At 42.0% G+C, this 12,885-nt stretch overlaps 1 protein-coding gene across 4 annotated transcripts in view; it reads right to left on the reverse strand.

The window, feature by feature from the left end:
• Nucleotides 1–667: 667 nt before the first annotated feature.
• The window catches only part of LOC128765354 (inactive phospholipase D5-like), a 44,599-nt gene continuing 32,381 nt past the window's right edge, over nt 668–12,885 (reverse strand). For all 4 annotated transcript variants that reach the window (XM_053876052.1, XM_053876054.1, XM_053876055.1 and 1 more), the window contains 8 exons: nt 8,579–8,765; nt 7,920–8,028; nt 7,656–7,783; nt 6,843–7,040; nt 4,565–4,701; nt 4,284–4,449; nt 4,122–4,212; nt 668–3,491 (listed from right to left, as the gene is read on the reverse strand). In XM_053876052.1, the coding sequence (XP_053732027.1) occupies nt 2,980–3,491; nt 4,122–4,212; nt 4,284–4,449; nt 4,565–4,701; nt 6,843–7,040; nt 7,656–7,783; nt 7,920–8,028; nt 8,579–8,765 (1,528 nt within the window). In that variant the 3' untranslated portion in view covers nt 668–2,979. The remainder of the gene's footprint in view (nt 3,492–4,121; nt 4,213–4,283; nt 4,450–4,564; nt 4,702–6,842; nt 7,041–7,655; nt 7,784–7,919; nt 8,029–8,578; nt 8,766–12,885) is intronic.

Genomic DNA, 12,885 nt, shown 5'->3' on the forward strand with positions numbered 1-12,885 from the left:
TGTAAGCGCTGTATATGTTTCTGTCAAAAATCCTAATTTCAAAAATGTATTCCAAACATTCAGTCATTCGTAAAAAAATAAAAAAATAACGATATCCAATGGGACGATTTACTTAAAGCTCTGTATGTATCATTTCTTGTCTTTTTCTGTTGGTTTTTCTTTCTTCCTTCTGTATATTCACTACGTTATAAGCCAGTTACAAATATGATAATGTAAATGCATATTCCTCACTTTATAATGTAACTGTGTTTATAATGGGAGGTATGTCAAGTTATGTTTATCTCCTCAATTAAAAAAGATGAATATTACCGCATCAAGAAGTGTCACGAAACAGAACATTTTTGTTGGTATTAAAATATATTATCTACATTATACAATGCTGCACTGACAAAAAAAAAAAAAAAAAAAAAAAAAAAAAACAAAAGCAAAACCAAAAACAATACAAGCAAATACCTTATAAATATATTTATGGTGTTCCATTAGCTAAAACAACAGGGTTAGTCCAATAAGTCAATTATTAATGAGTTTCTTCTTCTTCTTCTTATGAACTAGTAGCTGATTATGCAATAAAATAATGGAATGGGTATTCACAACAGGACACACAGGTCATGAGTGTATATATATATATATATTTTATTAGATTTAGAGTACAAATTTAGCAATCATTTGTATCAGCAGTTTCCATTAACAAAGTGTCCAATAAATATACATTCAAACGTTTTCTAAAGGGATACAGACTCTGTTACATCTCGGTGAATAGAAAGGCAAATATCTACTGGGCACGGTTCATAAAGGCAGGGCATGCAAGCGCAGGTCATGCCAGAGAAGTCAACAACGGACAGTAAACACCATTACAATCGGCTTTAAAAAAATGATTAAATTGAAGGACATAAATACATGTGACTGACAATCAAAAACATTTTTTGCAATCATTATAGTGATTATCCAACAATATTAGTAGACTATTTTTAATGTTATAAAGTGTGCAGATTTTTGGGGGTTTAACATGGTTCCTCATGGGCGAGCAGGTACCAGACAGTTTGTAAACACAACCCAAAATCCCCCAATTCTAAAAATAAATAAATGAATAGCAGCATTTTCCTGCTTCCGGTGAAGCCAAGAAGATCATACACTTACTGTAGTAGATACTGGACATAGTATTTATTTTTAGAAAATATTTGAGGGAAATGAAGGAAAAATACATGAGGAAAGTTATTATGGGTGTGAGATCTTATCTTATTATCAAGCAACTGCCACACACCTTGACGAGGATTCATACATGGGTGTTTGTGATCACCAGACAGCTGGAATATAATGTATATATAAATCAAACTAGTGTAGGCACCAATGTCTGTCAATAATCAGACTTTGTAGAAGAAATAGACAAGTGTGTGAAATTATACTGTATCGATTCCTGTGTATTTGTTTTGAGCCTTCCCAAACACGAAATGCCAGATTATATAAATGAAAAACACGTTTAAAGGAAGCCTCACTTCATTCCACAAGTCCTCCACTAGATGGCAGCAGTCATCGCGTTAGCGCCACAGTGTAACAGACACCTTAGCAGTGACTGAAATGTGTATTATTTCCAAGAATATACGGCTTCTTGCGGAAAATATTTCCTAATAATCGTGTATATGCGTTCTTCGAAGTAGTGGAGCATATTGACAATAGTGGAGGGAAACCCCAAAAACATGACTGAAGCTCATGAAATGTGCTGTGTTTGTGTTAATAACAAGCCAACCTGATCTGGATAAACAAATACAAGCTCAAATGTAAACGCCTCCATTTTGCGCCAAATATTTTACAGTGATTTTTTTGAAAATATGCCAGTATTCAGTTTTTAATTTGTGTCACAGGGAACTGAAACCATCTCTTAAATACATTGGCATACATTGCAAGAGCAGTAGAAAAACAGGGAGAGCAGAGAAAGCTTCCCTGCCATTCAGCTTAAACCATCGGTCGTGACAGTCTTGGTTAAAAATTCATCGTATTGATTTGTTGGACTGAAGAGACCCCGAGCATCTCTGGTGGTGCCCTCCAAACTGCTCCATCAGTATCTGTTCAATACCTCACTACAATATATTTGTGCTGTCAGAGACACGCCAGAGGAACACCGCCAGATCAGTGAGATGTTCTGGTGTCTTGAGGAGGACATGGGCTCCCAGAAAGGACTGTTGTTTATCTGACGGGTCAGGATGGCTATGAAATCATTTCCAAGGACGTACAGCTAGTTCTGACTGAGATGTCAGAGAGTCTGCAGCAACATAGTCCTCTGAGGTTTAGACTTAGATGCTACACAGTATGCATGAAAACATGAGCAGTGCCCCACTACATTGTGGTTTATCGGTTAAGTTAAATGAGACACATTTTTATTTATATATTATAGGATTCTGTGGCACAACTTGGGTAGCATCAATGAGCTGCTTATTTCAGAATTTTAAAGGCTTTAAAAAATAAACAAAACATTTTCTAATATTATATATATATTTAAAAAAATAATTTCATGTTGACAGAATACTGAGTTAAAACAAACAACTGTGAGATTCAGAAAAAAAACCTTGATTCTGATGAGTTGATAGTAAATTTACAAAAATTGAGTTGACAGTTTCACAGGTAGAAAAGGTGTTGCCATTCATCTGAATACCCTCCTATGGTCTGTCACCAAAAGAAACTCATGCAAACACACAGCTACACTTCAGGTATTGTCCTTCAGTCAGTTAGGAAGTTGTTGCTGAGCACCATGCAGATGATCGAAACTCGTTTCTTATAGTAAAAAACAGAGTACCATTGACATAAAGTCGATAACAGACATTCCTGATCGAGCTCAGCAGGCTTTCTAAAAAGTGCTGAGTCATAACAATCGTTTTCAACCGGCAACCAAAGTGCATTCCTTCCTGAGTTCCTTATCGTGTACAGAGCTACAAAAAGACAGTCTTAAATTCCATCAAAGGAACTTGTGCGCTTTGATCCGAGGCGTCACAGGAAGTCGTTGTGGATCTCTCTGCTGCCGCTGCTCTCTGAAGGTTGGCTGTGCTTCTCTGTTCCTTTGATTTGTATCCGTTTGTTGTCGAGGTGACTCACATAGCTTCTCTCTTGGTGTCTGTCCTCAGCTGGCTCAGGCCGTTTGCTCCGACCGTCGTGACCCTGGTGACCTATTCTGTTGTGTTTCCTGGGTTTCACTGGCGTCAGGCCATGGTCTTTGTGGATGATCGGTGCCAGCCTGTGATCCTGCGGTCCTGTTCGGACCAGCACATCGTCCCAGTGGCTGGACTTGACCGGAGCCAGCTTGTTGATTTGGTGTTTGCTGCAGATGGGGATCTTGTTAGCTTGGAGGGAGAGCGTGTGGCGTGAAAACCAGTCTCTCTCAAACGCCACTCGCAGCTGCTCCACCACTGTAGAGTTCCTCTCCTCGACCCCTTCGGGCTGACTGATCACCAGACCTGCTCCGGCGTTGATGGTAAACTCATTTCCCATCCAGTCCAGGTTCCCTGCCGCGACATGCAGGCGGTATCAGCCAGAGTAACGTCACAGATAAGGTCATATCTGACCATTTTGTAGAGGAGATAACATCCTGCCTTCAAGACTGAAACCTGTGGTTGGTGCTTTTTTTGTGTCAGAAAAACAGCCCTTTTCAAAACAAGATGATCCTGGCGAGCAAGGTACAAAGGTCATGCCTGCTTTTTTTTACACTTACTAGCCAACTATACAATGCAGTGTTTTTTATTCCACCTACATTATTATAGTCTGCTTCATGCTTTAATGATGAAAATGAAACTCTTTTGTCTGTATTTGGCAACTATTATGCAACACATGCAAGGTTGAAATATTGACGCTGGCAAATAGATATAGTTGAAGAGCATTGAATAGAATGTTTAGAGGTAAACTAGATATTTTGCAAACTTCTTTAAAACCTAATTGATGTTAAGGCGTAGAAATTAAATTTGACAAGTTGAGTGTGCCCTCTGCTTCTCGCCCCAGGTAGCAGGGATATCCTTCTTCATGATCCCAATAAGGAAATAAAGAAAATTATGTAATAAATATGGAGATAGTCAACACTTCACTGATAAAAACCTGGTGTCAGATAAATCAACCCAGATGACAGTTTCCAAAAAACTCACCTAAATAAATGGCTCGATCGGTCACCATGTATCTGTTGTGGTTTACCCCCTGGAGACTGCCGTCCTGCTGCACTCTGGGTTTGAAGAACTTCTGCTCACACAGTTGTAGTGATCAACTGAGTGCGGTTGAAAACTAGCCGCTGACTGTGGCTGCGTACTTACTGCTTCCAGGGAGCAGTTGGCCTGCTCCATGCACAGACTCCTGAGGGACCAGATGAAGTTGAAAGTGAGCGGATCAGTATCTTCCCAGCAACTTATCAGCAGACGCACCCGGACCTTCCTCAGGATCAGAGCCTCGCGGAGAAGCCCGTCGATACGAGACCAGTACCTTTGAATTTACACATGGATACACAGAAATATGGGACTGACATACAAAGAGATGGATCTCTTAAGTCATGCTGTTGATGAAAACTGCCTCTGTGGGACGTGAATCTTGAAGTTACCTGTGGGCTTTTCTGCTGAGCAGCGGCAGGTAATCAATGATGGAGATGTATATGAAATGGCTGGCTTCCTGTATGACCCTGGAAATGGCCTCAAGGTCACTGCTCCGGTCCTTGGGAATGAGGACTTCTGGAGAAGTCTGCAAACATGAAAAAAAGGGGTCAATGATTACCATGTAGTTGATGATGATTCAAGATGGGAAATGTTGGGAAAAGCTGGGAAAAGCCCAATATCGGAATGTTTCCTTTGTTTTTTAAGCACCAAATAATGAATGGCCTGCTTCTGACCCTGTTGATGTTTTCTTTTGAGGGATCCTGCATCACATGGATATACTTGCACACATCCTTAGTGACGTACAGTGGTACCTCGGTTCTCGACCACAATCTGTTCCAGACGGCCGTTCGAGAAGTGATTTGTTCGAAATCTGAATCGATTTTTCCCATTACAATGAATGGAAAAAGAAATAATGCGTTCCAAGCCTTAAAATAGTCTTTTGTAGGAGTGAATGTAGAGTGTCTGCTGCAGGTGCGCTGTTCCTCTATGTGTGTGGCCGCTGCATGTGGGAGGGGTTGCCGAGTGAGTGACGTCTCTCCAGAAGTGAAGAGTCATAAACCAAGTCACGCTCTGTCCCAGACTCGCCTCATCCCTGTCCGATCTCCAGCCCACAACAGGACATCAAACCCTGGAGTGAGCGCTCCAGCCTCGGAGGTGTGGAGAGCGAGCAGCTCCCCTGTGACACTCTACCACGGTCCAGTGCGGAGAGGTTTTACACCTCAATATGGAGAAAAAGCAGTCAGTAAATGTAGCTAACGGGAAAACAGAGGCTGCGTTATACACAATAACAGCGTGTCGTGGGTCAGCTGATCGGTCCCCGCATGTTAGGTTTTTTTTTCGGGGCGTTCGAGTTCTGGATTTCTTGTTCAAACTACGATTTGTTCGAAGTCCGGGACGTCCTGCAATGTGCTGGGGAAACCTTCTGATGCTTACCAGAGTCAACCTTCAGCTGCCAGTCAGAGTCTGTGTGTGGAGATTTGAGGGTGTATCTTGTGTTTCTCGCCAGCTTTGATTAAAGGGACAGCCTCCCTTGGAGCACTGATGGCTAAGGCTACACTCCCAACAATCCCTCACACCTAGCTGTGTGATCGGGACCTTCAGTCTGAGCCTTAGGGAAGATGCTGATGTGATCCTCTGACGAACCTCATGCAGGCAGGAAGGTGTTTTGCTCTTACCACAGACATGGAAGTTTGCTGGGCTTGGCAGTGCATCATAGACCCAGCAGTCCCTATGCCTCCTTGGACCTCCTCCAGGAGTAGATGGTATCTCTCCTTGCCATGAGATGGCACGTAAGAACCAACAACACCAACCACACACACTCACATAAACTTAGCACGTTATTGGACTAGCTCAAGGAAATGCTCCATGCAAGCACCCAGGGAAAGTGCAAACTACACGCATAGGAAGCTTTCCTCAAAACCCAGATTGGTTTCAAGATAATGGAAATGGAATGGAATGCAAAGCTGCAGCACCATAGCGCCACCACGTGTTGAACCTAGTCAAGGTAGATTGTACAATTGAGCCACCCGATTTTTACAAACACTTGGGCTTTACTCAGACTGTTGTCGAAGCATCCTAACATTTTCTGTCAGATACTTAAGTCACACAACTTCAAACTGTCTGTCCCTCATGAGCATCAAATATAGAGGGGTGGGGGCACTGTTCTGCCACAAAAACCAAGGCTGTCTCTTCATACAGTTTAATCAACCACACCACAGTCCAATCCATACTGGATTTCTCTGCTCCTCAAGAAGTCATTCTGTCCTTCAGTGCATCGAAATTTTTTGTTCAAACTTCTAGTTCTGCTGACGTAAATCTTGTGCTATCAACGTCTCCTGGCTGCAGTGAGGACGACGTGGCCATCACTCATGGCCAGTAAACTGATGATGGGCCCGGCCACTCCAGCAGAGACACGACAAAGATGAAATATTCACTCGCCCCACTCACAGTCACCTTCGTCGAAGAAGCAGAATGTGCACTGTAAGTTTGTGTTGCTGTGAGAAAAGTCTTTCCCTATAAAAACAGAACCAGCAGACAACGTTGCAGGAATGAGGATTACTGAATTAAAAATGCAACAGCTTACACTGTTTAGAACCTCCTGAAAGGATACGACTCTTAACATTCAAAGCAGGATTTGTCCTAAAATCCAGCACATCATTAATATGTTGCTTCTACTAAATAATTCAATTCAAACCTAAAATAATGCGGCCTGGAGACGTCACTCACAGAGACATAAGCTTGGGCCTTGGTGTTGTTGAAGGTGAGATCCAGTGGGGCGTCTCTGTTGAAGAGGGCAAACAGCCTCTTGGACCAGAAAGATGGGATGAAGTCTCTGAACTGGAGACCCCAGTAGAGGCTGAAGACCCGGTGCAGGTCCAAAGCCAGACAGCTGCAATTGTAGACCAACACGCCCAGCTCCTTTCTCTGAAACCATATGAGAGTGGTCCACGATTTAAGTGTTAGCTACAGCAATGCAACGTCTCCTTATCACATGCAGGGATGTGAGAACCATTCAACCAGTTAAGAGTCATTTCATTTTGAGAATAGGAATATCTAATACGCTTCGTATTACCCATTCGTATGGCCAACGTGAGCATGTTTGTGTCACTCAAGGATCATGGGATGGATGTCACACTGCCTTGGATAAACACCGTCGCCACTCATGACTCACTCAAGCTTCTCTAAATGCTTCGGTTTTCTCTATTTTTTAGTTAGTTGAAACCGTAACATGGTCCTGGGTATTGTATGTCGTTCTTCGTATGCAATACATCACAAGGCAGCCATTTTGTTAAGTCAAACTTTTGTTCCATTTTCAATAAAACTCTCTATATAGAAATGTTTTAAATTGTATGTCTATGTGAAGCTACTCCTTGAATGTCAGATTTGACTTTAAAAAACACAATAGGTGCCTTTAAAATGATTATTCTGTTTCACAATCTCCAAACACCCTCTGGCTCACCCACAGGGAAATTCTTATACCTGGGAGTGTATATATGTATTTTGGATCTGCCTCTGTAGCATGATGACAGAAGAACCCACCGTGGCCAGAGATCTCCAGTCCATGCTGGCGCTGCCGATGTAGAAGTGTTTCCGGTCCACCACCCAGAAGGAGGAGAGCAACTGCCCCTTGGTCAGAGCTGTCGTGTTTACGTAGTGAACCTCAGCGTCTGGAGGATTTACACATCATGAATCAGACAAGGGGCAGAGTGACAGATGGGGATGAATAAAGGATGGAGTGGATGGAGCAGGAGTGCCCGATGAGCGGAGTCAGCACACAGAGAGCATTAACCAGTGAGAACTGACAGTTTTGGGCAAGAGCCTTGAGCTCAGATGAGTCCGTCATCCCGCTGGAGATCTTCAGCTGGACCCCTCTGGACTTCAGAGACTGCAGCCTGGACAGAAGAGCCCTGCCCTGAGGGAGACACAACTGTCACTCAGGAAATGTTTGAAAGAATGTAACCAATTGTTCAATTGTGGAAAAGCGTTGCCAAGATTGTGAGTGTGCTCCAATCCGAGATGGATGAATGGTTCGAAAGATTACAGTCAGAAATCACTATTATTAGAGGCATCTCTCGGCATGTTGGTTAGTGCGTCGCCACCATCAGTGAAGCTAAAGTGACAGAGCTGGAATCTAACTCCACCAATGAGATCGGTTGGAAATAATGAGGACCGTTTGTCTCCTCGGGTAGTTTGGTCTGGCACTAGCTCACGGAGCCATTCCGCCACAGAAGTGCACAACTCGCACATTTGCATGGATTTAAAATCATTCTGGCTCAGCGTTCCTCCAGATAACGTTTCATTCTGGCAGCTGCTCCCAGAAGAGCCATCAGCTTTTCTTTCCCAGCGGCTTCTGAAGAGGCATTTGCTTTGCAATCGACAGCAGAAGCTTTCGTTAGTCCTGACATCCGTAATCTCTACAGACAGACGCAAAGCCTCTGTGAGGACCGGCAACGTGGACCTACCTGTCTCGCTGCGGGCAGGAAGCTCGACTCATATTCTGAGGAGTTGAGGAGCCACAGTGGAGAAACGATCTCCACCACACGGATGGCCTGGTCCAGCAGGTTGTACAGCCCGGAGGAGAGCGCTAGAGTGGATGTTCCATTGTCCATGAAGGAGATGTCATCAGGGATGTTCTCCACCAGCACCGCTCTGCAGAAATAATGAACAATTTGACTGTTGGTTGAAACACCTGGCTCAACATTGGATCATAGTGAAAAGGGGAAAAAACAACAGATTTGGAAGGAGTTTTAATTCTGACCCGATGAACCCGACTGTCTGCAGTCTTGCACGATGGACTTCTCTAACCACACTTTGAACTTGAAATGCTGACCAAATCCTCTAGTTCCTTCCCATCTGCTGTTTACCCCGCGAGCACTGCCTTGACCCCCCGCTGACTCTTTGACACTTAAAACAGCTTTCAATGTTCATGTGCACTCAGACTTTGACGTCTTATTGAGGAGGACCGTCTACATTTGGAAACAAGAAGGATAAAATGGGACAAACCTCTGAAATAAGCAACAAAAGAAAAGGGAGAGAAGAGTGGCAGTAGGAAGAATGGAAAGAAGAAGAACAAAAAATAAGGAATGGTATCAAAAAACAGGAGATCGATAGGACGAATGGTTAAAATGAATGTCGACAAGACAGCAAGGGTGTCTCTTCTTTCAGACATTCTGAAATCGGAAGGACAGGTCGTCGAGAAGTACAAAATATACAGGCGAAAGAAAAAACTAAATTAAATATGTTAAATATATTAGTCTAATAAACATTAGTCTGATGCAGAACGAAGTTTAGAAAACAGTGATGGGATGTAAAAAACTTGACAACTTTTGTGGAATGTCTGAAATATGATGGCAAAAGGAGGATTTAAAAAGGTGCCATGTGTGAAATCCAGTGGAGTAAAATATTCATCCTCTAGGTTTTTAAAGTTGGAGATCATATCTTATATTTGTGTAGTCTGAAATAACAGGACCCCAGCAGCACGGAAGCATGGAACATGAACAAATCCATAATTAGGAAGATGGTCCAGATTGAAAAGATCATCAGAGATGATGGAAAATGGTGAAAAAAAAGTCTTGAAATACGGAGCATTGGAATATTGGAAGGTCTAAAACAGGCAGAGATCTGGGGAATTCCTTAAGAACTCTAGTATAAAATGTGATGGGCCATCATGCCAAAGACAGATGACGATGACAACAAAACATGATGGGAAAAATAAAAAATCTACACTTAAATAACAAGGACAAAATGGCCCTAAAAATATGGCATGTAAGTGTGGATATTAAGAAGTTTAAATATGCTATGAATAGCATATTTATATTAGGAGCATTTTATTTCAATATAGATCATAATACAACAATGGAACAAACATCAGTGGATGTCTATCTATGCACCTATCTATCTAAGAAAGAAAAATGCAATTTATTTTGAACATGTATTTAAAATTTTCTTTCGATGTATTTTGAGGAACAAGAAATACGACAATACAGGCAAAGGGCTGCATGTGGCCCCGGACAACATTTAGGCCAGGTCTGATCTAGAGCAAGAAACAGGTTTGAAATGGGGAGAATATGTTGCAGATGAAGTTCTTAAACAGTGAGGAGGTTTAAAATGATGGTTTGAAATTTATGATTTTCAATGGGAAAGTGTTGAAACAGGAATTTCAATGTGGTCTTAAGATAAGTGGTGGGAAGTTCTGAAGAGAACGGTGTGAGATGGAACACCACCTCCGATGGAACACAAGGAAAGATGACTGAGATGGTAGAAAGAGTCACATATGCTTCATACCTGATGCTGTTGTTGTGAGGTAATTCAGCAAGTCATGTTTTTTTAAGAATCTTTTAGCTGAGTTCCTTTTGGTTTTTAGACGACCACAATACGAAGAAGTGAATTATTGCGACTTGTGAAAACCTTGATCATAAAGATGCATCAGGAGCAGAAAGCTTGACTGTGGAAAGTGACTGTGAGTGAGCCAGCGACGATTGTGGGCTGTGTTTTGGGGAGCTGGGGTGCTACTACACCACGACAATAATGGCTCCATTGTAACTGTTAATGAGACATAAAAGAAGTCACGCACACGCATCCTTCTGAGTCAGTAAATATCACACACCGCTGAGGATAATTGAGAGTTGATCTTCGTGCTGTCAGCAGAGGCGATTCAATTACACCCTGTCAGCAAAAACAGGTTTGCCTTTTCATCGCTGCTCTTAGTTTTCTGGAATCACAATGTTAAAGCACAATACACACCTTCTATCACTGCCCTCAGCCCTGTAGTGCTTTTGAATGTTCCTGACTGTACTCGTCGTAATGAGCAGAACCCTCGACTGAGCACACATTTCCGTTTTGATTCCTGAAAATGACTGAAGCATTAGCACCACAGTGCCGAGATTGAATCACCAGCAGGCTATTACCAAGCTCCACTGCCTCCGCTTTCATTTCCATCTATTGGATTCTAAGAGGCAGCGCATGGAGGACGGCTTCAACCGACAATCTGCTCTTGTTAGGAAATGTTTGGTAAAATAGGAGCATTGTGCGAGAAACATTGATTAGTTCGGGAGATCTGGCGGTGGATGGAGACAGACAGCGCTGTTCTTACATCAGGAGACGGCACAGGGGGGAAAAGCACCGAGGAAATTGTAGAAGTTTTCTGCATCACTGCACTGCCGTCGCCTCTGCTTCTTAGTCCATAAGAGGATGGCAGCCAGTGAGATGGGTTTGAGTCAAAATGAAAGTAGAACTAAATACATTTTTAGGTTTGGTCTGTTAAGGTAATAAAATAAAATCAATGCATCAAATACAGAGCAACATTCGAGGTGAAATACTTGAAGTTTTACAGTGCTATTTGCTTATATTTTATTTATGCACCATTCAAACCATTAAATCAATGTTCTGATGGGAGATGAAACCATTGGGTTTTCACTTTTTTACAACTATGCTCTTTTTCTTTGCTCAAGAAGACAATTTTCTGGGGTGATTGTCATTATAAAACAGTGGTGTTAAACGCAATAAAGGCCCCAAAGTAAGTAAGGTCACATGGGGTTTGTTGCAGTGCATTATGGGTCTTGTAGAATGAATGAGTTATTTTCTCCAGCTGTGCATCAGTTAATCAATATGAAATTAATTTGCAACCATATGAACACGACGTCTCTTGAGCTGTCTTAGTTCATGTTGTCTACTTCAGGTATGAAAATAAATTATGTACGTAATAAATGAAATAAACTATATATTTTGGTATAGATAGTCAATTTGGGGCATTAAATGAAGGGCGGACATAACTTCCTTTGTTAAAAGCAGTTAGAAGTTTAAGCAAGAAAATGCAACCAAATTAAATAATAAAAGTACAGTTCATTTGTAACAGTACAAACACTATAAAATTAGCAGATACACACCACTCTTTTTTTGCTGGTTACGAGGGTCCTGTAGTTAAATATAAAGTAGATAATCTCATGAAGGCAAAGCTCTCGATTTACCGGTCAACTCTGATCCGGGACAGAGACTGGACAGTTGATGTGTCTTGGACCTCCCTGGAGAAGCGCTGTGCAGACCAAGGACATGCTGGGGAGATCATGTCTCATACATGTCCCCAGAAAACCTTGGTTCTGCACCATAAGAGCTGGAAGAGTTTATTAAAAACAGGGAGCCTCAGACACCCTGAAATAAATCTGCTGAAATCCTGAGTTTACAAGATAATAAACTGAGTTTAGGTCAAGTTTGTTTTACAGTCTAGTCCAGCTTTCACATTAATTTCATGCAATTCTGAAACTCAGTATTTTCAATAAAATAAATTCCCATCTCTATGAGCATCCTGAGAAACAATGATTATTTATTTGGTGTAACTTGTGTTTGCTGAAGGACAGTGTCCATCGGAGCCAGCACATCCAAGGGCACGAAGGTGGAACATTACATCCCTGAGAGTGATAATGTACTGCTATCACGCTGAGATGACCCTCACAAGCGCTCAGCTGGAAATTTTAATTCTGGCTCAAACAAAGAGGTGAGACTTAAAAATCTTGCCAAATCTCTCCGGGGTGATGTGGCCTTGTGAGAGAGAGGAGAGAAGGGGACGAAAAAAAGCCCCCACAACGTAAAAGATACAATGGACGGAAAATTTTTTTTGACTTGTTGACTACACTTTTATGCACGTTTTTTTAATGATACTATGATGATAGAATTCAAAGCAATGGAACACATGAGCCTGTTGGGCCGGATTACTGCAGGCAAGGGCCGCATTTGGCCCCTCAACCACACACCTAAAATTTATAATGCTTTTACA

Source organism: Synchiropus splendidus, chromosome 9 (genome assembly GCF_027744825.2).
Source record: "Synchiropus splendidus isolate RoL2022-P1 chromosome 9, RoL_Sspl_1.0, whole genome shotgun sequence".
Classification (NCBI taxonomy): domain Eukaryota; kingdom Metazoa; phylum Chordata; class Actinopteri; order Syngnathiformes; family Callionymidae; genus Synchiropus; species Synchiropus splendidus.